At 36.7% G+C, this 26250-nt stretch overlaps 1 protein-coding gene across 4 annotated transcripts in view; it reads left to right on the top strand.

Moving 5' to 3' along the window:
* Positions 1-26250, top strand: part of SUGCT (succinyl-CoA:glutarate-CoA transferase) — a 338149-nt gene that overhangs the window by 260899 nt on the left and 51000 nt on the right. For all 4 annotated transcript variants that reach the window (XM_076332286.1, XM_076332284.1, XM_076332285.1 and 1 more), the window contains one exon: positions 21111-21174. In XM_076332286.1, coding sequence (XP_076188401.1) covers positions 21111-21174 — 64 coding nt within the window. The remainder of the gene's footprint in view (positions 1-21110; positions 21175-26250) is intronic.

The raw sequence follows: 26250 nt of genomic DNA, 5'->3' as shown, positions 1-26250 counted from the left end.
TTACTGAAAATAAAATAAAGGATTAAGGAAGAAGAAAGGATAGTCTTACGATCAAGAGTTAGGTCTCTGTACTGGGAAACCTGGGGTCATTCCCAGCTCGTGCAATACAGTTCCTGTGTGGCCTCTGGTGTGAAGTTGAAGGCTGGATTGCAATACACTCCAGGGGCATTCTTGCAGGGTATAAAGCAGCTCCCCTACCAAGATGATTATATTACTGTTCCCTTCATCACTGTTCTAGGTTGGGCATCAGAGGAAAGGGGAAGAGAAGGGGATTAGTTGGTTTGTGACTGGTACTTCCCTTCTTTCAAGTTCAGTAGGTGGAGTTGAGCTGGGAAAAGGTCGGGCTCATCTTTGCTGTGTTTTTCCATCCTGCATGCTGACCCACCACCCCGGTTAAAGGGCTGCCGGGAGGCAGCTGTGATTCAGCTAGTGCCATAGCTCTTTCCCAGGGTTTCTGTAAAGCAGCACACGTGGCAGCTCATTCTTCTCTTTCATATCCCTTCATTTCACTGCCTCTTCATAATCCAGTAGAAATATTTGGAAAAGGTAATACTTTACATTATGTGAGGCTTTTTTATCTAATGCAAAGAATATTGAGATCTTTGGGCAAGAAAGACAAAGTACGGTTATTAGTTTGCTTAAAATAAACAACTATTAATTTAGCTGGGAGAGTGATTTTCATCTTGTTTTCATTTTGGTTAATTTATGAATTTGGGAACTGAGATTTTGAGGAGGGGATATACCCTCTTCCCACTGTGTTCCCTCAGAGGAGATTTTAGGACTTCTTCGAGCAGGGGTCCAAAATGGAAAATGTGGTTGCTGTGAAGAGGCATCATTAGTGCAGTATGTGGAAGCAGGCTGCCTACCTTCCTGCACGAACCGCTTTACCGCAAACAGATTCCTGTTCTGACACACAGCTTTCAGCAAAATCAGCCAACAACTGTTAGCCAGACATGAGTGTCTTTGGCATTCAGCAAATTACTTGCACATTAGACAGTGCTGATTACTACCGGAAAACAGTGTAAATATCACATTTTATATTACATTTGTAAAATTGATTCTTTCCCCCTTTGCTGAGTTAGTATGCCAGAAACTTTGTTAATTGTGTGCTGGAATTCAAGGAGATAATTCTGGCTGCAAAATTACAACCAAACAAAAGAATACATGTGTCATTATAACGTTCTTTGGCTGATTCTGTATTTGCTATCACCTGTTTGCATTGTTGCAACCCCTTCATCCAGATAGAGTTTTAATTTCTGCTGCATTCTGACTTCTGTATTGATTAAATATGAATCAAATTTAGCATCATACATTTGTCTATATTTTACCTTATTATAGCCTTTCCTTACTTTTGTAAAGATATTCATAGATTTGTTAATCAAATGACATTAAGTACCTAATCTTTATAAAGTATTTCAGTGTTTTCATTTGAATAGCACTTACAAGGAGAGTCCTTTGAAAAGTTCAAATGAATAGTTGATTTGCCAGATGATGGTATTTTTCAACCTGAACTTCTTGGTAATTCTTTAAATAGATTCATCTGAAAAAGAAAAATTAAGCACAGTATTTCTCTGCAGCCATTTAGAATGGGACAGTTTAGAACTTTTTTGATCTTTCGTCTCAAAGTAACATTTTGAGACCAAGTTCATTTATACTTTATCAGAATGTGAATATCAGTACTTAGTTTCCATTTGAAACGAACACTTCATTTGACCCCAGAATTCATTATTTTTATCCTTTTGCCTTGAACTATGGTTTGAAAAAGGAACTATTTGCAGAAGGATAACATTGTTAAAAATACTCCTTTACTTCTAGAAGGCTTCAAAATCTCCACAATTCCTGGTTAGAAAAAATAGAATTTAACTCTACTGATTTTAAAATTTATGTTCTGAAAATACATGCTCAGTTCCAATTGCGCATGTGAATAGCATAACTGCTTTGAGTTCCCAGGAACATCGTGCACTGATAAAGCTACTTACATTCTTAGAAGTGTTTGAACAATTAAGTCTCTTAAGCTTTTGTGTCTACTTTGAATGGCAACAGAGGTTTTGTAGCTGCACAATGCCTGAAACAACATACTCCAGTATTTCTTTAAGCACAACTGTACAAAATACCATTTATCATTGTTGTTTATCATAAGTAGGAGCTGAATTTAGCTCAAATCAACAACAACAAAAAAAGGGGGGGGGATGACACTATAAATCTTGATGCTGGATGTTCTTGTGTTCTTTTCCTCATAAAATCCAGTGGTACTTATGCAAGATAGAGCCTGCTGGAAATTCTTGAAGGTCGAAAAAGAGGAAAGAAAAGGAGAGGCAGCCACCTTGATGAGTGAAGATTTCAGAAAGGACCATTATAGATAAAATTGTTCTGAGCCCAGAACAGAAATAAAGAAAACGAATTGAAAATTAAGAAAATTAGATATAAATGACATTGGGTTATATATTTGTCCTTCCTACATTTCTTAAGTTATAGTACTACCAGGAAAATTCACACTTTCTGAAGGGGCTGAGGGTTATGTACAATAGTATATGAATAATCAGGTAAAAGATCATTGCATCTGACAACATCAACATCCTGCCGTAGATTTGTTCAAGTCTGTAGTTGAAAGCATGAGACATGGGAAAGGTACAACATCTTCCACTGCTTCAAGACTCAAGCCCTCCTTTAAAGCTGATTCTCTGCCTTTGAAAGGAAAAGCTTCTGAATTCCTGAAGTAAGACACATCTTAAACCATATGAACCACTTTCCGTGCTGACAGAATTTAGTTAAAGCTCATTATGTAAAAAGGTGCTATAAGGAAACTTTATAGAGTGAATGCTCTTTATAAACTGGAAGCTAAGGTTCAGCCAGTTTCCATTTAATCCTCCAATATTGCCTGCAGCAGTCAAGTAAATTTCATAACAGACTCCCTCCCCCCAAATGAAAACCATGTGCCTGCTTCATTTTTTACTCCTTTCCTATTCCCCCCATTCAAACCTCTCCTCAGTGCTTGCAAGAATTCATAGAATTAAAACAGCAGAGTTAACTCTGGCTGTTATTAATTAGGCCACATTAGCACAAGTACTGTCCTTCCTAAACAAGCTGAATTACAGACAAATTGACATGGCTGTATGGCAATGGAAAGTGTTAAAAAGCATGTATGTACATTCTCTATTCATGGAGCTTCAAAAATTGCATTAGGATTTTCTTTCTCCATAGTGAAATTAGCTTAAGTAGAGAAGCAAGTAGGCAAAACAGTGTGATCTGATAAGTACTCATTTTAGTTAAAATGATCTAGGGCAAGAAAAGAAGTCTTGATTTTGGGCTTTTTCTTATAGAATACTTGAATGCCACCATTTTTAGAAATAATGTATTCATTGCATATTGTCCAAGCAATTTCGGATTTATTTCTTTTTTTTCTGATTTATGTCATTGGAGACATCTTCTCTAAGAGGAAAACATTTCTGGAACAACCATAGACTTTCTTCACGACCTTAGCAAACTAATGCATAAAACTAACTACTGGTAGGCATTAGCAAGCAGGAGTCATGGGGACATCTGCCCTTCTTCTAGATCCTCATTCTGTCCCTCAGAGTGCCACCACTGGCAGTCAACCTCATAATTTCAGTGCTACAGAATGACACAGACATTTTATTGACTCCTCAGATTGCTGAGGGAACAGCTACTATTTTTCTCAGAATGATGGCTCTACTAATCCTTTTTCAAGGCTTAAATGCAACTTTAAAATACTTCGTACATAAAACTACATAACTGAAACTCTGCATACAAGTAAAAACTATTAGGTGTATAAGAGAAAAGTCTCAAGAAATTTTTAAGAGCATTCCAGAAACAATTTTATGTCTGCTAGAACCCATTAATCAACAAGTCTATTTAAACATGATGGAGTTGAGCTCTTCCGCTCAGATTGCCAACACATCCTGGTGAGAAAACAACGCTCGTGTTTATCTTTCATTATGACCAGAGTTTAAAATGAGACCGTGGCTGCACTAAAAAGTTTAGCTATGGCCTTCATGCCGTGAGGACCATGCCCCTAATGCTGTATCCGCTGTCAGATCTGTAGTGAGAGTTAGGAGGAAGATTCTTCCATCATCATCAAGTAAAACTAAAAAGAATTCTTACTGTGAGATGTCAGTGCAAAGAAGCAGAAGATAGGGTCGTGAAGCATTTAGGGTTTCTCTAGTGATATTCAAAGATTAAGAGAAATGTTAAAAATAGAAGATCAAATTCTGAAACTTCCATTCAGTGTCACAATAAATGGAAGTTAAAGCTAATAGGGATAGAGAATTTGGTTTAAATTTTTGATTGGAACTCATTTTTTAATTAATAAATGTGAATTATGGTATTGAATTTTTGAGATGTAGCTTAAGTCCTTTATTTGTATTATTTTTCTTCCTTGCTATCACTACTAATAGTAATTTCAATTGCTGTTTTCTAGACTTTTGTCTTTGCATGTGTTAGAGTGTTTTGTTGATCCTTGTGATGATTTTGGGAAGCATTTTTAACATATATTTACAGTTAAAGGGAGAACTAACAGATCTCTATTGTCATTTGATCACAACTGTAAAATTTTAACATATGGTTTTCATGTTGTTCTCAAATTCATTTTAAAATCTTGTCATTAATTAGCAAAAGAAGGAAAATATACTTCTAAAGACATCTCAGTACAACACAGTAATATGAGGTTGATGAACTATTGTGTGTTATGTGTTTTACTATATAAACATCTAATTTCAAAATACAGCAATAACATTTTTCTGGATCATAATCCATCAAAAACAATACTGTTTTGTAAATCTGAAAAATAAAACTACCATTTCTGCTGGTCTGAAAAGAAGAAAGAGCTTTTATTGCCTTTGGATTGGTTCCTTTTAGAAATTTGCTATGAGAACAAGAACTGGATTGAGATGAGGTTCTTGAGGGGTTTCTGTGTTCTTTCTGTTTGCAGTCTCAAATGATTCTGTGATTACACATATTTTCTAAGATGAAATAGCTGGTTTTAAAACACTAAAATTTTTTCAAGCATGTTATTTTAATTGGAATTTGAAAGACCAATTGTTCCTGAACTTAATACCAGTTTCAAATTCTGACAGCTTTTGCAAACAGAAAAGTATGAGTACTTCAGGAGAAGGATTCAGGCAGCTAGCTTCAGTGACAGAATCACATTAGTCTAACGTCACTAGCCTAGCAGTAGAGAGAAAAACATTCTGCATGCCTGAAGGATGTCTTTAGCCTGTTACTTAGGACTTATACCTAAATAGATAAATGATAATGAACAAAATGTATTTACTACTCCAGTTTTCCAAGAGACAACTATGAATGTCCATCTGGGATTCATCATTAACAGGCTAAAATGCAAAACCTGGCTGAACAGCAGTAGCGCAGCACGTTTTGGGTTTTGCTCTGACTCCTGTTTGCATCAGTGGAAGCAGGATCTGTTGTCTTGCTAGCTAATCAACATACAACCCCAGGTTACATTACACAGCTCCTTGTCCAGGACCCCAGTTACATACTTCTCTTTGTAAAATTATTCCTACTTAATTACAGTGAACCTTTAAACAACTGTGGGTGCATTTACTTTAGCATTTTAGAGCTTTTGAAGCAAATCTCCATTTACCATGCTTTGGTTCACATTGTGGAGCTACCTCAGGGAGAGCAGATTGGATTCCTACCTCATTTGCTTTTCTCCCATAATAAACTGCAATCAAAATTAGGCACCTACAATTTAGTAATCAAACACAAGGTAAATATAGACTAAATATCTTGTAGCTACATTTAAGTATCAGTTACATATGTGGAACTTTTTTTATTATTTTTTTGGGATACCATGTTCCTTAAATTTGAAAATTGTCCCAGCTTAGCATGGTTTACCTTCATGAAGTTCAGCAAAGACTTCATTGCCTTGAATAGCTGACCAGTAATAATAACAACAAAAAAGCAAGCATCAGACTTATGACAGCTCTGCTGTCTTTGATGTTGTCTTCTTGAGTGATGCGTTTATGCAAGACAAATAAGTAAACTATCTCCATAAGCCCTACTTGAAAAAACTCCAGATTTGTTCTGGAGATGGAGTATCTCTTCTCTCTTCAAGTATGTGTTGATGGATTAAGAGAGAATGCAGGCAGGCCCTAACTGTCAACTGCCTGTAAGCAAAGAGGCTTGACTAAAGATGGAGTATTTGTCAGTGCTGAAAGGGAAAACTGGATTATACACACATCTGAGCTGTCCTTTTATATCTTATACACTTACCACTTGTTCAGGTCACATTTTCTGAATGCATTGCTGCTTTTTCCTTCAACCCACAAAGTATTGACTCTAAGCCTTTAAATATTTTGCTATATGTAAAAAGGAAAGAACTGATAAGGAACATCTGTGTCAATGGATATATGGGAGCAGTGACAGTGAATTTCAGCAATACTGAGGTTTTTATTATATAGTGCAAATTTATTTTGGCAGCCTGTTTCACCTCTGCTGCTGTAAATCAGAAGGCAGATGACTTACGTCCACTGATCTGAAATTAGCCCAACACCACGTCCCTTCTGTATCTTTCAGTGTCCCATGTACCTTTTATTCTTCTGAAAAATCATGGAAATATTGTTTCCCACATTTTACAGATGAGGAACTGGTGTACACAGTCCTGAATACATCTTACTTAAAACTAAGCATTTAAGTGAGATTATTGAGGTAGCTACATTCTTATTCTAAGATTACTCCAATGGAGTAATATCATAATCATAGTAATGATAATCATAGTCAAATATCAGAGCCATAATCACCCTCTGGAAGTGTCTTTCTCTCTGTTGCCTATAATGAGGGCAATTTGGTTACCATCTTGCGATCCTCAGTCAATAGTCTAATGGTAGTTGAGGTGAATGTGGGTCATAAGGTTAATCTCCAAAATTGTCCCATACATGCATGGCAGAGCAAGAAATCCCACAATGTGAGTTCATTTCTCAGTGAGAAATCCTTTCTTTGACTGTCTTCACTAACTCACCAGGTCACATATTCCATTGCACTCCATATCAATAGTAACTGTAAATGAATTTTATGTGGCAACTGTGTTTTGATCATTTCTGGTTTCCTGTAATTGGAAGATGGGCTGAGTGCAGTGAACAGTAGTTGTCTTTCAAAAAGCAGCTTTTGGTCGAATACTGGCAGCTGTAATATCTTCAGGAGACTAAGAAATACATGAAGACAAAGACAGAACTTTTTAGGTTTTCCAAAGGAATATTTCTTCAGGTATAAGATTGAAGTAAAGGGTGGGGAAATGTTGGAATCATATTTTTTTGTCTATTTCTCTTAACTAAATAGTGGTATTAGATGAGTGAGAAAATGTTTACAGGTACACAGATTTGGTTCTGAAGAAAAAAGAAAAGCCTGACTAACTGAAGCCAATTTATATCTATTTATGTGTAAATTAAGCTAGAAGTTTTATGGGAATGGATTTCCGGTAGGTCTCTGACATGACCTGATCCTCACAGGAAATACTATGATATTAGGCTTTTACATAATCACAGAACCTAGATACTAGAGGTGGATCAAATCACTGAAAAATCCTTCTGTCTTCTGAAAAGCCAGGGTTGTTCTATACAGTGTATTTTCTAATGTTTTTACTTAATTTAGTTTTAAAATTTCTGTCCATCTAAAAGCATAGGTAGATCTTAGCAGCAGGAAATTAAAATGGTGCTAAGTTTATGTTTTTCCTGTTTAATTTTCATGTTTTTACATAGCAGTGCATCACCCTAACTTGTTGCTACCTATCTCCAATTGCTGTTGCTACTGTTTAAATATTTTAAGTGGTTATTTCCTCCATGACTTGAACGTGTCCAGAGGAGGGCACACAAGCTGGTGAAGGGGCTAGAAGGCATGTCCTCTGAGGAGCAGCTGAGGACACGGGGTTTATCTGGTTTGGAGAGGAGGCGGCTGAGGGGCGACCTCACTGCTCCCTACAGCTTCCTGAGGAGGGGAAGTGGAGAGGGAGGTGCTGATCTCTTCTCCCTGGTACCCAGTGCCAGGACGTGTGGGAATGGCTCAAAGCTCAAAGTCAGGGGAGGTTTGGACTTGACGTGAAGAAGCATTCCTTTACCGAGAGGGTGGTCAAATCCTGGAAGAGGCTTCCTGGAGAGGTGGTTGATGCCCCAAGCCTGTCAGTGTTTCAGAGGCATTTGGACAATGCCCTTAATACCATGCTTGAACTTTTGGTCAGCCCTGAAGTGGTCAGGCAGTTGGGCTAGATGGTCATTGTAGGTCCCTTCCAGCTGAACTATTCTATTCTATTCTATTCTATTCTATTCTATTCTATTCTATTCTATTCTATTCTATTCTATTCTATTCTATTCTATTCTATTCTATGACTCTTATTTAGCATAGGAGAAAGTAGTTATCTCTTTTGGCCTTCCCTTTATTGTAAGTCAATTTTTGTGACTTCTGATCCACATTCTTTTTTGGTACTTTGTTTTCCGGCACAAAACCCAAATAGTGCAAAATTGGAAGTCACAATATTAAAGAAACACTTCTAAAAGTTACTTAGGCTCTTCTAGGTTTTGGACTGAAAGCCTACATCAGTTTTTATTTTATTTCAACATTCATGTGCCTCTGTTAAGGAATAAAAGGCCTTTTACCACTTGCCTTTTTAATATCTCTTTCAAGCTCTGCAGTTTGTTGACCTCAGTTAAGCAGATTAGTGGGGAAAAAATGTTCAGGCAAATTAAAAACCTGAACAAACAGGTGTATAGGGCAATTAATTATAACAAAAAGAAACTCTAGTTTTATGCACTCCTCTGTATGTAAGGTATAGATATATATTAATGAGATATAAGGAAATAATTCTTTCTCTTTAAAAAGTATCCAGTGATGTGCACTTAAAAGATATGACTTACAGTTATGTAACACCTGTATTGTTGTACAATATTATTTTCAAACTAGCTTAACATATCAAACATTACAGTACTCTCCCTTTTGGTGTGAAACACCAAGCATTTTTTAATGTTAGACTCCCGACTGATGTCTTGAACAGCAGGTGATCAACCAGATAAATGAAAATAACTTCAGAATATAGTCACACGATGATAGTAATGGGCTGATTTCATTCACCAGCCCAATTGTATTCAATTTTATTGCTACAGCATTCTTTAACGACATTTTTTTATCTAGATGGTATAGCAGATGCTTGCTCTGATACTCAAGTGGGATTATGTACACAAACTTCTTGTGGCCTGCATGGAGTACTAAGGAGTTGAAGAGATTTATTGTCCAAAAGTAGTTCTGGAAGAAGAATCCTTTTGCAGGACTGGTGTTTATTAGATAGGTTTGCCATTTGTAGGAAATACATATTGTATAATAAGCTAGTGGCATTTTAATCAGAAGGCCTGAAACATGATATTTTGATGCATTTATGTTGTACTTAAATTTAACCCAGGTTGGATCTAGTCTCACGAAACAGTTGCAAGCCTAAGACAATTCCTTTTTTAAAAATATTTTTTATTTTATTTTAGATGTCACCTCTGTACATTTTGTATAGTTTGATTCCCCTTCATTCTAATTGTCTGCTTAAATAGCACTAGTTAGAATGAAAGGTCTTATACAAAGAGAATATTCAGAGTAGTGCTTATGGCTTGACATGAGAGAGTTCTTCTGGCAAATGTTAATTGCTGTGCAACCTGCTTCAAATAAACTCAGATACAGTGAAGTGTTGCAAATTGATGGTATTATGAAGGCCCTGAAATGCTTCAGTATGTAGACATGTACAAATTGCGTTTCCAATTACTTTGAACATCTGCTTAGATTTAAATGTTTGGAAAAAATACTCTTCCGTCATGAGAGATTACTGTCAATTCTGCTTTTAATGCTATCAAATCCTAGTATCAACTTATGTAATATTAAATAACAGGTACCGCTGTTGAGGTAGAAGAAACCCTCAACACAAAGTCGAGGAGTTAAAGTCGGGTATCACTTCCAAAATAGCTCAGAACTTTCGAAGATGTGAATTTACCCAGGTGAGCTATTTCATGCCTTTGTTCGTGCAAACTGGTGTAAGATTTTAAGTGGAAAACTCAGTCCTTAGTATTTTCCTTTTTTTTCCCCCTTGGTCCCTCATAGGATCATTAACTTCAAAGCAAGAGAAGTCTGGAAGCACTGCAAAGTTCATAGGAAGCATTGTATTTAAAAACCTGTATTGGTTTTTGCTCACAGTTATACATACGGTATTCAAATACTAATTGCTTCTTACATTAAATTCTCACAGAGCATCTAATGCACATTATTGACTAAGTAACTCTGAAATGTACTATTTTCAAAACTATGTTTTGGGTTTTTCTAACGAGGATAGTTTCTGAAAGAAATCACCTCTTTCATGTGTACCCTCATAGCTCTGAAATACCTGCCTGGCTTTAGATTTCTTTTTGCCTTACTGCAACTTGGAGAGAAATTTTATGGTTGGGTAATAAAACTCATTAAATTAAATGTTAACAATGGAAAAGTGGATAAAAATAGTTAAGTACTGAACTGCTAGAAAGGAGTGGAAGATACTGTTACAAAGTGGGAACTTATTCTCCACCTAAGTATGCTTCTCCATACACGTCTTGCAAGTAGCACTCTTGAATCCCAGCTCCTTGGTGTATGCACCGTTAGGAGTTCTTTATCTTAAATGCTTTTGTTACAAAGGCCAGTGTTAATGGGGCAGAGTATAAATCGGGAAGGATCTCCATGTGCCAGAGTTTCTGTTGATGAAAGTTCCTTTGACTACCCAGGACATAAAGCACTGAGGAAGAAGAACCCAACACTCAAACTGAACAGCATCCATACTGTTTACCAGTGTAGTCTGCCTGTGTTTCTCCACAGAGCTCCTTTGACTTAAGTCAAAATGCTGTAGTTCAAACCAGTCACAGTTCCCTTTCTAAAGGGCTACAAAGGTCAGTGCAAGAGTGTGCAGGAATAAACCGCTTACGGGGAGAGGTGTAGCAAATCTCTGCCTGCAGCAGGCTGAGGGTCTGCAGGGAGATACCCCCATCTGGATGTACTTTACAACACTAAGCAGGTGCCAATGTTAAGTGGCATTCCTCTGTGGATGAGCAAGTTCTGCAGTCCTGGGAAGGGGTAAGTACTCTGAGCTGACAGACTAGCCCTAACAAAACAATGAATGATGTATAAATAAACCACAACACTTACATGGCAGGTGAAAGATGGATGGAGTACTTAAAAGAAGGCTCTTGGGAACTCAGTGTGGTGTACAAGATTGGAAAACCTATACTGATTATGTACTTTGTACTGGGAGAAACAGGTGAGGTCCCCAAGGACCGTCAGAAACCAAGTGATATATTAGCATGATGGTACAATGCTGTTGTTAATGGTTCCTTTGCTTACTATTAGCCCATCAGTAAGTTTGTGAATATTTGAGGCTTCCTGAATATTGAGATTTCTTTTCCTTCTATAAATGTATTCTTGCCATAACATGCAACTCTATCTGAGAAAACATGATTGCTATAATAGAACTAGTAGAAGTGTTCTTACTATTCAATATTGTTAAAGATTGCACATTTTGAAATAACAGTTCTCCTACGTGTTGGACAAACACCTCAGTACATCTTTCAGTCCACAGTTGCAACTGCGTGTGACTTATTCCTATACCACATGGCAAAAAGGTACTTCTGAAAAATGTCAGTTGTACAAAGTCCCACAGAAACCATCAGAATTTTCTCTTTATCATCGCCAGCTCCGTAGGCAAGTCTGGATGTGACCCCTGAATATAATGAGCATATGAAATATCTGCAGAATTGTTATGAGAACAATGGCAGTGGAAAGGTTCTCAGTATTTCCTCCCCACCAGTCTCCCACTTAATGGTACACAGTGCTTGAAGGCGTGACGGTCCTAGCTTATTACCACCATAGGAATACACTTACATTCATTTGCATTTACAAGTTAGTCTCCACAAAGAAAAACATTTGGAAACTTATTTTGGTTTCGTTTAATATGAGAGATAAGTCACAATGAAATAAAATAAAATGAGAGCCTTTCACGTGACATTCTTGACACCAAAATAATATAACCCGTGTACAATCCAGGACACTTCATTTTTACATTCACTTGCATTTTTAAAAATTATTTGTAGTTAGGCTTGTCCATGCTTTTTGATCAGAGAAACTGCAAACATAATATTTAAATGCTGAATATAGTATTTGTAATAATCTAAAGTAGGAAAAATATTATTGAAAACCAGTGATTTGTAACACCATTGCTAGCAGTGAATTACTGGCGATTCTGACTGAAAGAAGCAAAACCAGTCAGTGTTTCAGCCTGTTGCAGTAATAAAATCAGTCTGTTTCTATAGCACCTTCTAGGTGATCAGTGTGGAGTTATCAGTGTTACACATGAAAGATACGCTGCAGCTGGAGACAGGCTCTTTGATCCCAGAGCCAGTGCTTTGAATACAGACACACCCCATCTTGCTATCAGGATGAGCCAGGTCTCATATCCAAATAGCAGTACAGCCAAACATCTTTGCTTAAATATTTCCGTGAATTTAGGATTTACACATTCAAACCCAGCAAAAATGTGGTTTTACAATCACATTTCAGTTCTCAGGAAAAAAACACATCTGAAAAGTATATGTATTTTTTAACCAATAAGGACAGATTGTCTCCTTTGCCACGTTTCCAGACTGGTGGTGCAAGAGGTCGTCAGGGAGCTATACTTGGGCACCTGAGGGAAGGGGCCTGATTTTTGAGCGCCCAGAAAGCCCCCTGAAGTCAGGGTCAGGTTTGCAACCTTGAAAATCAGAGCATTTATGCAGTTAATGACAGGCTTGTGTCCTTGCATTTTTGTATATTTTGGCCTGGGTTAGAAATCTTTGTTCTCGTAATTTCCTTGCTATTCATTATAAATATTAATTATACCATATGTTAATAAACCCCTCTGAAATACTTGCTTCTCCACAAGTGCTAAAAACCTTATTTTTTTACTGGAATAGGGTCAGCTACTAGAATAAAAGTACCTTCTTTTACTCTCATTATTTTCCAATACATCTGATGAAAACATTTGAGATTTATGTACACGTATTTAGCAGCTGTCTCGTATTTACCTAGACTGTGACGTATAAATTGAATTTAGTACTTTTTCTCAAGAATAAGTATGTGTTTGATGATTAGACAATGGCAAAGGTGTTTCTGCTCTGTCACAAATGCCTTTCATTGTTTAATATTTTTTTTATTGTTTAATGGCTCTTTCTTTTGTGCATTTTACTGTGGCTGATTTAGCAGTAAGGACTTTTTCATTTTTATTTTGTAGCAGTAGGTGCTAAGGGAAGTAAAACATTAATATGAGAACTACTCTAAGTATCAGCATCGTATCTTACTTCAGTTATTGAGTGTGAAAGATGATTTAGGAAATTGAATTACTAAAACCATTAATTGCCTGGTTCATGTTCGCCACAAAAACAATTTGCTGAGTAGATTCTCAGGGAGGAAGAGGGTGAGGCCAGCACTTGAAGAATAGACTTACATAGGGTGCCCGAGGGGTGCTCACTGTGGTGGATATATTCTGTTCCAGTATTATGAACTACTAAAAGAATCCTGGAAACTTATCCAGGAAACCTGACGAAGTTTGATCACCTTTATGCTCACTTTTGAACTGCTTTTAGCCTAATGTGCAGGTTTCATAATTTAAAATTTTCAGTATTTCAGTTAATGGATGACAAGAAGTAGGATTTCCATTGGGATACTTACACAGAGCTTTGGAGGAGGAAGAACCTCTGTGGAAGGGGTTGTCTAGAACTGTAGTAAAAATAGATTGCTGGTGTAGGAAATTAATGAGTGTGGTTACTCATACAGGAGTTGAGGAAAAGCTGACAAATGAGGGCTCTCACCATTTAAAGACATCTGCTAATGATGTCAGTCATACAAAAGGTGTAAGGGACAAGAATGAAATGTACAGCAAAACTGAAGGAGGGACAACTGAGAAATTCTGGAAAGCTAATACAGTGTCAAACGTAAGAGTTAAATAAAAAATGACGTGGCCAACTCCCTGCTTCCCCAAATGCATACAAAACTTATACATATCTGTATACCAACATGAGATGTGTAAGAGAAAAAATAGGTGACTTGAAATTCTTGGCAAAGAAAGAGGATCTTGACATAGTAGCCATTACAGAAGAATGTTGGAATGACAAAAATCAATAGGAGAGTGTAATACCTGGCTACAAACTGAACAGGAAGGACAGATTAGGTCATTATGCTGGGGGAGCAGCATTAGGGCTATACTGTTGAGCCTTCTGATCAGGAAACGGATATTGAGTCCAAAATGTTGAAGGAGATCAAAGAATCAACTAAGCCTAATGAGGTAGTAATAATGGATGACTTCAACTACCTTCAGCTGGTCAAATGTCACAGTGGGATAGAGCATAAGGGAAGCAATTTCTCATCACTCTGAGTGATTGCCTTTTTGGAACATTAAGTTCTAGAGCATGCAAATGGAATGGCAATTCTTGACTTAAGTGATGTACAGGAGTGCAGGTAAGAAACTCTGAAGTCCTGTATCAGAGCAGGCCTTTTTGGGTTAAAGTCATGGCCACTGTAAAACTTAAATTCAACATTGAAGAGCCAATAGCTAGTTTATAGAACCACTATTAGACTGGAGGATGTAAAAACTCTTCAGGCAAAAGATACTAAATAAAAAGTAAGGGAATTAAATCCTAAGAATCAACATGGAATCCAGCTGAGGTCTTCTTTAGTAGAACAAGAGACACAGCAGCCAAGTAGAAAAGCAAAAAGTATTTGAATATGGTTACATGGATCAGGATTTTTTTGAACCAAAGATATATGCTTCAGGCATCAAAGCCCCATCCCTAGGGATGTCAATAAAAATTTTGTCTACAGCATGTGTTTAAAAAGCTGTGTAGCTGTGGCATAAGAATGACTTTGTCAAAGCCATCACCTCACACCCACAAAGAAAAGTTTACCGGAGCAAACAATCTGTAAGACACAGGCCTAGCAGAAAGCAGAAATGGAGAATAAGGACGTTCCAGTGAACTGTGGTTTTCTTTTGTAGTATTCATTTAGCATCACAGGTGTGGTGCTAGGGACATAAGCAATTGTAACATACTCACAGCATTTAGTGTGTCAGAATAAGGGAGTGAGAGTAAAGAGGTAAATTAACAATCAACCAGAAACAAAAAAACCCCAGATTTCACTCATTCAAAAATTTATAAAGAACATTACTTTTGTTTAAATTAAGTACTGTTCCAGCATGAAATGGTGAGATACTTCAAATATGAGAGGCAGATGCAGGTAAAGTGGAAATAGATGTGATTCACTAATACAATACTTACATGCCTCATACAGTAGAGAGATGATATTACCTTCTCCAGGTGAGCCCTATATGTTAGCAGCTGTGTTTGGAAAGAAGAATAATAAAGTTATTAGTGATAAAAGACAACTTTCATTGGCAACAGGAACATGCTGATATGCAAAACATTCTGCTGCGTAACATCGTTCTAGAAATACGAGACCAAGCAGAACCAGGCATCAGATAGGGATACATTTAACATACTTTTCAAATTTCAAATGAGTTAACATCTTTTTATGTGGAAAGAGGTGCTTTTAGGATGTGGGATGTGATTCCAGTATGGCATTGTGTTCACAACACGCGCTGTTACTTCTTTAGGGGGTGATTATGGCCATAGCTCTATGTTCAGCATGTACAGGAAAAAAAGTATTATTATTTTCTTGTGGTCTGGAGGCACTAGTAGTAATTACATTTACCAACAGCCAGCTATCTTGTGGCTACCAAAATATGGAGAAAATGGTTACATCATTTCCTTTGTGGCCCTGAAAATCCTTTTTACTAAACTCTAGATGAAACTGTGAGAGTGGTATCTGTACAAATGCATATTTCGAATGCATGCACTACATTAAATAGAACTTTTTAAACTTGGGGAGGGGGGGAGCTGACGACATGTTTGATGTGTTTCTGATTCCAGCATCTCCTTCAATTGGGATTTGGAAGCTGATTGTATCTTAGGTAGTACCTAGATGGATTTGAAACCTTGCTGGCAGTTCAAAGAGAAACCTCATTGTCATGGGTGGTTGGCTACGTGCATAATCAGTTACATTACAGTTGAAATGAACTAACATGATATGAAATGAACCTTATGATAATTGCAAAATTTGCCAGATGTTTACTAGGTGGTCAAACACCCCATTATCCATGTGAAAAAAGGCAGAAACAAGGTTTCTGATTCTCCTACCTACCATTTGTGCTGCTGCATCAATAATACAATAAAGTATTTTACTTCCTTAGCATGTAAGACAGCCATTCATTTTTGAGGGATGCAAGGAAGATTAATACTTGTTAATAATAATATTCATGATTAATTTCTGTTTCACAACTTTTGTTACCTCGCTACATAATCTTTTTATCAAAAGAACCCTTTTGTATATGTATTGTTATTGTATTTATCAATTAAGGGACCCATCATCAAGTATCAGATATTCTTACAAGTTGTGGAGTGTCCAAGAAAAAACAGATTTCTTTAAATCATCCTGAAGCCGTATCCTGCATGGTGATAGTTTTCCTAGCTGTTTTTTAGGTAGATAAATAGGTACTCACACGTAAGTCCCAAAGAAAGCCACCATACATGTTAATAGTCTGTACGTCTTACTACCTTAAGGAACAGTACGGTCATAGAAAAATGAGAGTTTCACCTTTTTCCTTGAAGGATCTGTGAAAGTTGAAAAAGTGTCTTGCACCACGCTGTGTACCATATGATCTTGTAAAGAATGAGTCTTAAGTCTCATGTGGTCAAAGATAAAGTCCCTATCTTAATCTAGATTTTCAGCCTTGCAAGTCTTTTACATGAAGATGATATTTAAAATTGTTTCTGCAGCCATATTGTATTTTTATATCATAATTGTATTTCTTTTGAAGTTCATTTTATTCTCATTTTCTTCCTTATATGTCACTTAGCTTTTAAGTGAGACTCAAAAGAGACTCAAATATTGAAAGAAAAATTACAATCTTGAACTGAACATGCCCACTGGTAATATAAATATTAATGCAGAAAAGTAGTGTTGGTTGAATAATTGTTTTGAACAAGGTGAGAATACAAGAAATAACTAGAATTAATATTTGATCCTTCTTGTGAAAGCAGATGGCTAAGGGATTTTAACTCTGCCTATTATAAAAAATGTAACCACTTTTTAACTTGCAGTTATTAACATCGTTAGGGAAAAGAGCAAAATTAATCATTGAAGTTATTATATCTGAATTACTGTGAGCTTCATAACAGCTGCTGTAAGTATCCTCCATAGTTTTTCTCATGACAAGCTAAGAGGAAATGATGAAACAACTGAGAAATATATATGATGAAATATATTAAATTACCCTTGGTTTGCATTACACAAGTAAAACGTTAAGATCTTTGCTTAAAAGATTCTATGTGGACTTCCTTGCATATAGTATTGGGAAAATAATTTTGAAGTAATTTTTTAATTAAATTCTTTTATTCTCTGAGGTTAGAAAACATAATCATATGAATTGTTCTATTTGCTGTAGTTTGAGTTGTCATGTAATAACCTATGCTGGCTAAATAAATTTAAAATACAGTGACTTCTGTGGGTTTTATGCATCACCAAACAATATTTTCTTTTTGTAACATGGGCAAATCTGATACTGTCTGCATATACAATAAATAATCCCAGAGTAGAATTGTAGCAACTAATGATAGAGAACTACATATATTCTGCATTGTATATATACAATCTATATAGTTTTTCAAATTCACTCTGCAAGAAAACACAAATTTTTTAAAAAAGATTATGTAGCAAAAGTTGATGCAGGAATCATTGTAACAGATGGCACAAATCAGAGCAACCCTATCTTCTATTGACTTCAGTAGAATGCAGAGATTTTTTTGCTGTTTCATGTTGTGTAATTTTTTCTTTCTTGCAAATAGGAGAGACTTTTCCTTTACAGTTCTAAGTGTCAGGAGGAAAGACATAAAAATGTATGAACAGAAAAAAAAAATCCTATATGAACACGTCACAAATAACAGCAGGACATTGCTAGTACTATTGTTGAGATAAGATTACAAAATGGTGACATCAAGTTTTCTTTTCATTAACCAGTAGACAGACAAGAGAGGTTCCTTCTTTAATCTACAAGATGACTGTATTTGGAATAAAATGAAATGGCACGAAAAGGTTATTACTGAAAGACAGAAGACTCTGCTTCTGATTCCCTTGCAATGATCTCATTATAATATCAGTGTAAAATGCCACCCAAACATTAATTTGATTCACAAAATCTCAAATGGTAACAGATAATATAGTAATAGAGTATTTCTAGCCTGGAAAGTAAGCCATATGGAAAAAAAAATTAAAAAATGGATCTACTGATGGCCATCATCTTTTACATGATCCTCTTGATTCATCGGTTCCTTATGCTGAGCTAAGGTGAATACAAACGGGATAGAGGACTCTACCACATCAGAAGAATCATGACCATTTGAGCAGTACAAGACAATGGAGGAGAAGGCTTTCAAGTTCTGTCTCTTTTTCCTCAGACTTTCCTTGTCTTTGATGATAATGGATGTGAACATTACATTCTCCCAAAGGTTAGGATGCAGTAATCTTATGTTTCCTTCATAGTTTTTAGAACACACGTGAGGAGGAGTCAGTGAAGTTGTTTTTTCAATTTCTTTTTGGGAATCCTAATAGTGGAACACATGAAACAGGAAATTACACAGTTCTTTTAAACAGCGTTGCTGATGTGGGAAAAAAAACCAGTCTTTGGCCAGAGTCATTGCTTGGGGGTTGTTTTCTTCCAAAGAAAAGATGGAACTGAGTATACCAATATAGGCTTAATAACTGTAGAAAATAAGAGTAATAAGAGTAATGACAATTGCAGCGTTTTTGAGAAAGTAATGTATCTGAGAGGGAAAATCAACACCCTACTTATCATGAAAATGGAAAGGAAGCTTGACTGCATCTTAAGCAATTCTTTTAAAAGGGAATAGAAGTTAGACTGGTGATCCTCAAAGATACTGCAGGTTTTTTAGTTCATTCTGTGAGGAAGAGAGAGATGGAATTTGAGTCTAACAAAAGGAAATCTTTTAAAAGTAATATGTCTGCCTTATCAGAATAAGAATTGAGAGACCCAGAACACAGGAAGGCATGAATTTTGTGGAGCCCTGCGTAGCTGCTAGAGAATCTGTGTGTTTTTCTTTAACCAAATGGTGCCACTTTTAGGTACAGCCTTTAATTTGCCATCTAAAGAAGTGCTTATGCACCTGAGTGTGCTGTTGATTTCAAGTTGAAATAAGCGTGTTTTCTTGCATTTAGGTCACAAATAATTGGTTAAATGCATAAAGAAAGCCTATGTGAGTAAGTTACGGAGAAAGGAGGCCAAACTTTCAATACTGTTTGATTAAGGGCATAACTGGAAAGATTCTAACTATGAGTTAAAACAAGCAATTATATTTTCCAATTCTGTCATTTGGAAAAAAATTCTGAATTTCTCACTTGAATGTCTACCAAAACTGGCATTAACCTTCCGAAAGAGAAATAGAACTAATGATTTGGTACAGCGCCAAACAATTAGACCAGTGAACAGACATTCTTCCACCAGCATCTATTATCGGAAATATCTGGATTTCTAAATGTCAGCTAAATAGGCTCACCCCACAAACTAAGAGAAAGCTGACCTGACCTTTTGACACCACCTGTTCAGGAATGGGAATTTCTTAAGCATGCTATTCTACACAGATAAAAGGTTCACAAAATTTGACCTGGAAAGAATGGCTAAAGGAATTAGTTTTGTTTAGTCTAGAAAAGAGCAGACTGAGGGAGGATGTGATTACAATCTTCCAGTATGTAAAAGTATGTTATAAAGATGCTAGTGATTGGTTTTCTGTGTCCAGTTGGGGAAAAGACAAGAATAAAGAGGTTTCATACAAAGCAACATTAGATTATGTATTAGGAGAAAAATTTCTAACGATAAAAATAGAGAATATGGTGCAGACTACATAAGAAAATTGTCGTCATCTTAAACTGGAAATTTTCAAGAATAATTAGACCAACACCTGTCATTAATAGTCAAGGTTGCTAGTGTTGTTCACAGTGTAAGGTGAATAGGTAGATGTATTACATGATCACTTAACAGTCTTTGCCCATCTTTCATTTCTATAGCTGATACATTTGGCAAGGCACTCTATTTTATTTCAGATTTATGGTTATATTGGATATGAAAATAATTGGTTAATGGGAGACTTTTTATTTGTAGAGGATACTTCAATAACAAAATAAATAATTTTTAAGAATTCTGGTTATGTGATTAGGATAACAGTGTTAGAAGGAAGGCAGAATAATAGGTAAGGAAATGATAAAGATTACTCATTGGCTTTGGATGCAGAATTCTATTAACAATAGGAGTGAGTTTGCTATTACGAATTTCTTTTTCTCTGTTACTTGAGAATTTTGGTATCATACATTGTTTTCTGGTTGAGGTTAATAACAAGGAACTGGAAATTGTGATAAATAATCATCCCATACAGATATACACAGAGCTAAAGCATGGCATACCCACTTGAAAGAACAGAAATAGCATGAAAATTATGGCATCTTTCCTGAATGTTTTTAAGAACTATTAAGACAGCATTTCATAGTGTGATCCATCACGAGCTCAAAAGCAACTGAGTAGCAGTGAAAAAACACACTAGAGCATAATTTGTGTATAGGCCTTCAATACATATTGCAGATTGAAAGTGAAAGTGGGTGAAGGTTTTAATTCTCATTCCAAGCTGGTACTAGTTGTCTGTTGGTGGTTGAAAGCATGACATGCTTGCAGCTCAGTTTCTTATGTTTGATGTTGGATATAAGAGCTTAAAGATATGTTAGACTTGTAAAGTCTTGCTAAAGCATTTATTTAGATGCATAAAATGGAGAGTAGTGTCAAACATCAGGTTTCATTTTACAAATTAAACAAATTACTTGAATTGTAGCTCCCTGTATTTTCAGATTTTCTGTGAAAGAACATGATAATATTTATCTCTCTCTTCCTCTTGAGTTTAGGAACTGATTATATTTTTTATTACGTACATGTTTTGGGTTTTTTTTTCTAGGTGCTGCACAATGGACTTGTGATGGAAATGAATCATCCAACAGCTGGGAGGATAGCTGTTCCAGGTTAGATGTTTAATTCTTTTTTCTAAATGGAGCTTGAAATTAAATGCTACATGACATCCTGAGTAGTTCTGGAACTCAGCTGAGGACATGACACATCTTCACATTTCACTCAAATGAACAAAAGTTTAACCAGGAAGACATTTGTGCTCATATTCATTCCAGTAGCAGAAAAATGGGTTAAAATGTGTGTCAGAATAGCTTCTGGTTTTCATCGGTCAGTTGTCATAAAACATGAACATGGATTTGATAATATTTGCAAACTCCCACTGCTAGAAATATTACTGCTAAATCATCTACACGACTATGTGAATCTGTTTTTGATTTAGGTCTATTTTGCAAGTTACACAGGCTTCTTTTAGGGACATTTCTGTTGTAAAAAACAAAAAAAAGAAGGAAGATGGGGGAAGTTCGTACTGAAGGTTTCATCACACTATTTTGTTTAATGAGATTAGACATGAAGCCCTGCAATGATGAAGTCTTAAATAGCTATTTTGGATTTCCAAAGAATACAGAAGTAATAAACTAGTCTCTCCTCTTTTAAGCTCTAAGTGGATCAGGACTTGGAGCTGGTTTAGCTTTACTTCCATTACAGTTAGTTATGGAATGGGGTTAGGTTCCTCTAGAGCCATTATGAAAATTCTCATTCAGATCCTTGCAGCTGGCTCTGTTTTGACAACTGAGCCTTATCTGATAATCTACTAGCTATTGGGTCAACTTTTTCTGCTTCTCTGTGCTTTTCTCTCTCCCAAGCCACATTGAGAATTGTTTCCTCCCTCATTCAAAGCACCATGTCATTTTTATTTTTATAACATCTTCTCCTTACATTGTGATTTTCTGTGCCAAATTCCATCCTCTGACACAGCATCCAGTTGTCATCAATTTCAGTTGACTTGAGCACATGTAGTGGTAAGAAGAATTTGACCCATAAAATTTATCTTAATTTGCACATCCTGGAATCATACTGGGATGCAGAAAGAATTATTTGAAAGAAATCAATCCCATATTAGATCATGTTTTCTGCATGAATAGAGGGGGTGTTTTGTGTGCGTGTATGTGTATGCTTCATATTTGCTCTTTATCACAGTTTGCATTCCACATTTGGTCCCACTAGGCTTGGATGTTTGGTTGATTGTATTCAAAAATGCTTCTCTAATTTAGAAGCACATATCTGGAAATAGTAATCCTTTTGTTTTAGTTTCTAACAGAAGAGTAATCCTGTTTTATTTATCCAAAATGAAAAGACTAATAAGGGTTTTGATTTAATTCTTTCTAAAGAAGTGGGCAGAAAAGTCTTGCAGATGGTAGAGAAAGTGTGTAAGGTTTTCATGTTGCATACAATGTATAATCTATCTTAAAGAAAGCAAATACTCCTTAAGGGGATAGGTTAAACTGCAAGAAGAGGAAGGAGATGAAAGGAATGTTCTAATGTCTGTCAGCAGCGATAGAATGTATTGGCAAGAGAGTGAGTTTTTACATGGGTAAGCCATAGTACTTCCCAAATCCTTAGTTATTTTTTGTTTTATTAAACCAGTGACACTGCACTAAACTAAAATAAATCATCTTAATCTCTAATGGTTTGCCATTTAGATGGGCTTCTATGAAGCGTTTCTTGTATTGAAGCAGATGGCTGAAATAATTATTGGATATTTGAGCAGGAAAAGGAGAATTCCTTCCTTTCCTGGCATGGGAGGATAAGAAGGAGAGAGACAGGGGAGGGAAGGATGGTGGACACTCATTCAGTGTGAGCAGAATGGACCTACTGATAGTACTGGAAAGACAGTGCATTACTCTGTCCCAAAATTAAAGTGCATACGTGGGTTTGGCCACTGTTGATGGTAGGTAATGGAAGTACCCTAGAATCGTCCTGGTCAATGATATATCTGAAGAGTACAGGGAAGAGTGTGCAGAGAAGACCTCCGGTAGATAAACTGTTTCTCAATGACTATTTAAAATAGTAACAACTTTTTTTTTTCCAGTGTGATTATATTTGAATATATTATATTTGGTAGAGAACAACTTTACTAAGCTCTCAGTTTCTGGCTCAAGGTTGCTTAATAAAGATATTAATGTGAATGTTGAAACTGAATAGACTAAAAATGTCTCTCCTTAAAGAGACTGGGGAGAGACTGATCCCAAAATAAAAATGGGTGACCGTTACTTCTTAACCATATAAGCCAGATTTTAATGTATCTTTTAGTAATTGAATTGGACATCACACTTGAGGATCTTGACAGAGGTCAGACTTGTGCTGCCAAGTAAAGTTGTGAGTGCAGCGACATACACTTATTGAGTGAGAGCATGCTGGCAGATTTCAGCTCTAAGTATCACAGTTGGCCTCTGTGTCCAGCATATTGGTTTGGAGTAGTCCTTCTCCAGGCGTGTCCCCACTTTGAGAGTGGGTTCAAATCTGTATATGAATCCTCACTTGTAGATCTTGCATCTTGAAATTCTGAGGGATTTTGCCATTGACTTTAATGTAGGCTACATTTTTAACGTTGGACTTGGTGATTCATACCCCTCCTTTGCTTAAATATCTTTTGACATGGTTATTGAATTTGGTTCTTTCCACACCTAGTCAATGCTTTCCCCCTTTTTTATAATTCCCAGCCTGAGATATAATGTGTGCCGATAAGCACATTGTAAGGTACTGGTGGAACTGGAGTGGGAGAAGTCACATTATAAAAAACATATTTCTATTCATTTTTCTTTTCAAAATGTGTACTGATGGTAGGAGAGATACAGACCTTGTATTTTGATATCTCTTGCTTCAAGGAGTCATTGAAAAATGTCTTTGCTCATATACACCGCTGTTACTATTAGCAAGATATCTTAGATTCAAGAATGGATGTGAAAAAGGGTGTTCATCATGTCTGACTAAGAGTGACTGTATAAAAGATTGTAAGACCATTTTAAAGAAAGATGTGGTTCTGTGGTAGTTGAGTGATTTCATTAGGATAATATTTCACATATACCGTTTAGTATATTCATGTCATGAAGTTCTTCTAGAGCTGACTTGTCATATACATGTACTTGATGTATCATATGTACAGAAGGTGCAATACTGTGAGAGATCCTCGCTTGAGTCCCAAGGGCCTGGCACTGTACCGCACTCATTCTTCGCAGGACTGGTTCATCTGATTGCAGGGCTGTACTGATGAATCTCTTCTGGCTCTATATCTGAAGTCAGCTTAATCATCTTCAGTTCAGGGGAGGACTCTGAAGATGATCAGGAGCTGGAGCACTTCAGCTGGAGAGGCTGAGAAACAGGGGCTGGTTCAGCCTGGGGAAAAGACAGCCTCATGGGGGCCTGGCAGCAGCCCCCCAGCACCTACAGGGAGGTTATCAACATGAAGAGCCAGACTCTTCACTGCAGTGCATGGTGGGAGGATGAGAGACAAGAGAGATTCAGACTGGATATCGGGAAAGTCTTTTTCATCATGACAACAGCCAGGCAGTGGAGCAGGTTGCCCAGAGAGGTTGTGCAGGCTCTGTTCTTGGAGGTTTTCAAGAAACAACTAGATAAAGCCATGAGCAACCTGGTCTGACCTCAGACCTGACCCTGATTTGAGCAAGAGCTTGGACTGGAGACCTCCTGAGGTCCTTTCCAACTTGGATTATGTTCTTATTCTGTGATTAACCTCAGTATCTTCTCACTCAGCTCTGCTGTGCTTAGCCCTTTCCATAGAGATCTGGAGGAGAAATGACATAGTTTTAAGAAAATGGAAAACGTAGAGCACAGAAAGTACTTCTGAGGGCAAAAAATGATAGGGGAGAGATGTTTTATAGAGTGCCAGATTGCAGATGATGCTGGATGGCACAGAGACAATGCAGTTAAGTGAAGGGACAAAATTTCAAGAAGCTTTAGCATCTGGGTTAGTCTTGAACTACTTTGCCAAAGAGTAATGGACTTTTCCGAAGAGCGGTAGCATGTGGGTTTCTGGGAACCACTGAGTAATTTATTCTGAGTTTCAATATGGAGCATAATGGATACCAACCCATACTGCTTATGTACAAAAAGCTAATGGGTGCAACGCAATCTCGCCCAAACCTTTTCCATTATCATCTATTTTAGATGGTTTAGGAAACTCAAATAATAATATTCTCACCTTCTGTATTATCTAGTGTCTAATACTGACTTTTAAAAGCTGCCAGTTGTTTTTGATAGTCAAAAGAGTGTTTGCAATATGACTTTTTTTTTTTTTTAAAGGAAAAACCACAAAGCATTCAGCTGTCCCTAACAAACCAACCTTTGTAGAATTTATTAACTAGCAGGAGCCTCTGTGAAATAAACCTCATTTCTGACCCCTTCTAAGCCTTAGCGAATTGGGGATTTGGATATAAGCCTACACTTCGGAATCATCTCTCATCAAACAGGAAACAATATAACTGTAGAAATTGTGTAAAACACCTCTTCCAGACAAAACAACTATTCTTAGTTTTGATAATGTTTATATTGTACGTTCTCCTCATCCCTATTTCCTGAGTTGATAAACACTATTTCTGTCCTTTGGCCCATGATCTGCATCAAGGATGTCTTTATTGCTCAGAAAGGCCAATTTCATACCTGGCTTTGTGATTTCCTTCTGTGCTCTTGAGATAATGTGTTTGGGGGACTGCTCCAAGCTCAGTTAGGAAAGGCAGTACAGGATTCCTCCTTGGCATAGATTTCTTGGACTGAATTCAGGCAATCTATGTTAATTAATCAACCCACTCAGGAGAAATGTCCCTTTTTCCGGTCCTCTCCTGTCACTATGCATTACAAATATACTACTGAAACAGGAAAGACTTTTTTTTTCAGAGATAGGCTTTTCCTGTTGTATGATTCATTAAATGGTGTCGTGGTTCCATGGAGACTAATTGCGATCAATCTCTTAGAAGAATGGTTTTAAGGAACAAGACGAAGAGGCAAGAAATCTAATAGGAATTCCTTACTGTGCCACAGATTTCCTTAACCTTGGACAAATCACTCTGTGTCCCACCTTACTAATCATTTGCAGTTTCACAGATCGTAATTAATAGTTGAAAAATACTTTGATTCCTAAGGGAAGAAGGTTCTTGGAGAAACACTGTGTATTA

The sequence above is a fragment of the Aptenodytes patagonicus genome, chromosome 2, assembly GCF_965638725.1.
Source record: "Aptenodytes patagonicus chromosome 2, bAptPat1.pri.cur, whole genome shotgun sequence".
NCBI classification, from domain to species: Eukaryota; Metazoa; Chordata; class Aves; order Sphenisciformes; family Spheniscidae; genus Aptenodytes; species Aptenodytes patagonicus.
Note: the sequence above shows the minus strand (reverse complement) of the source record. Positions and strands in the feature narration are given on the sequence as shown.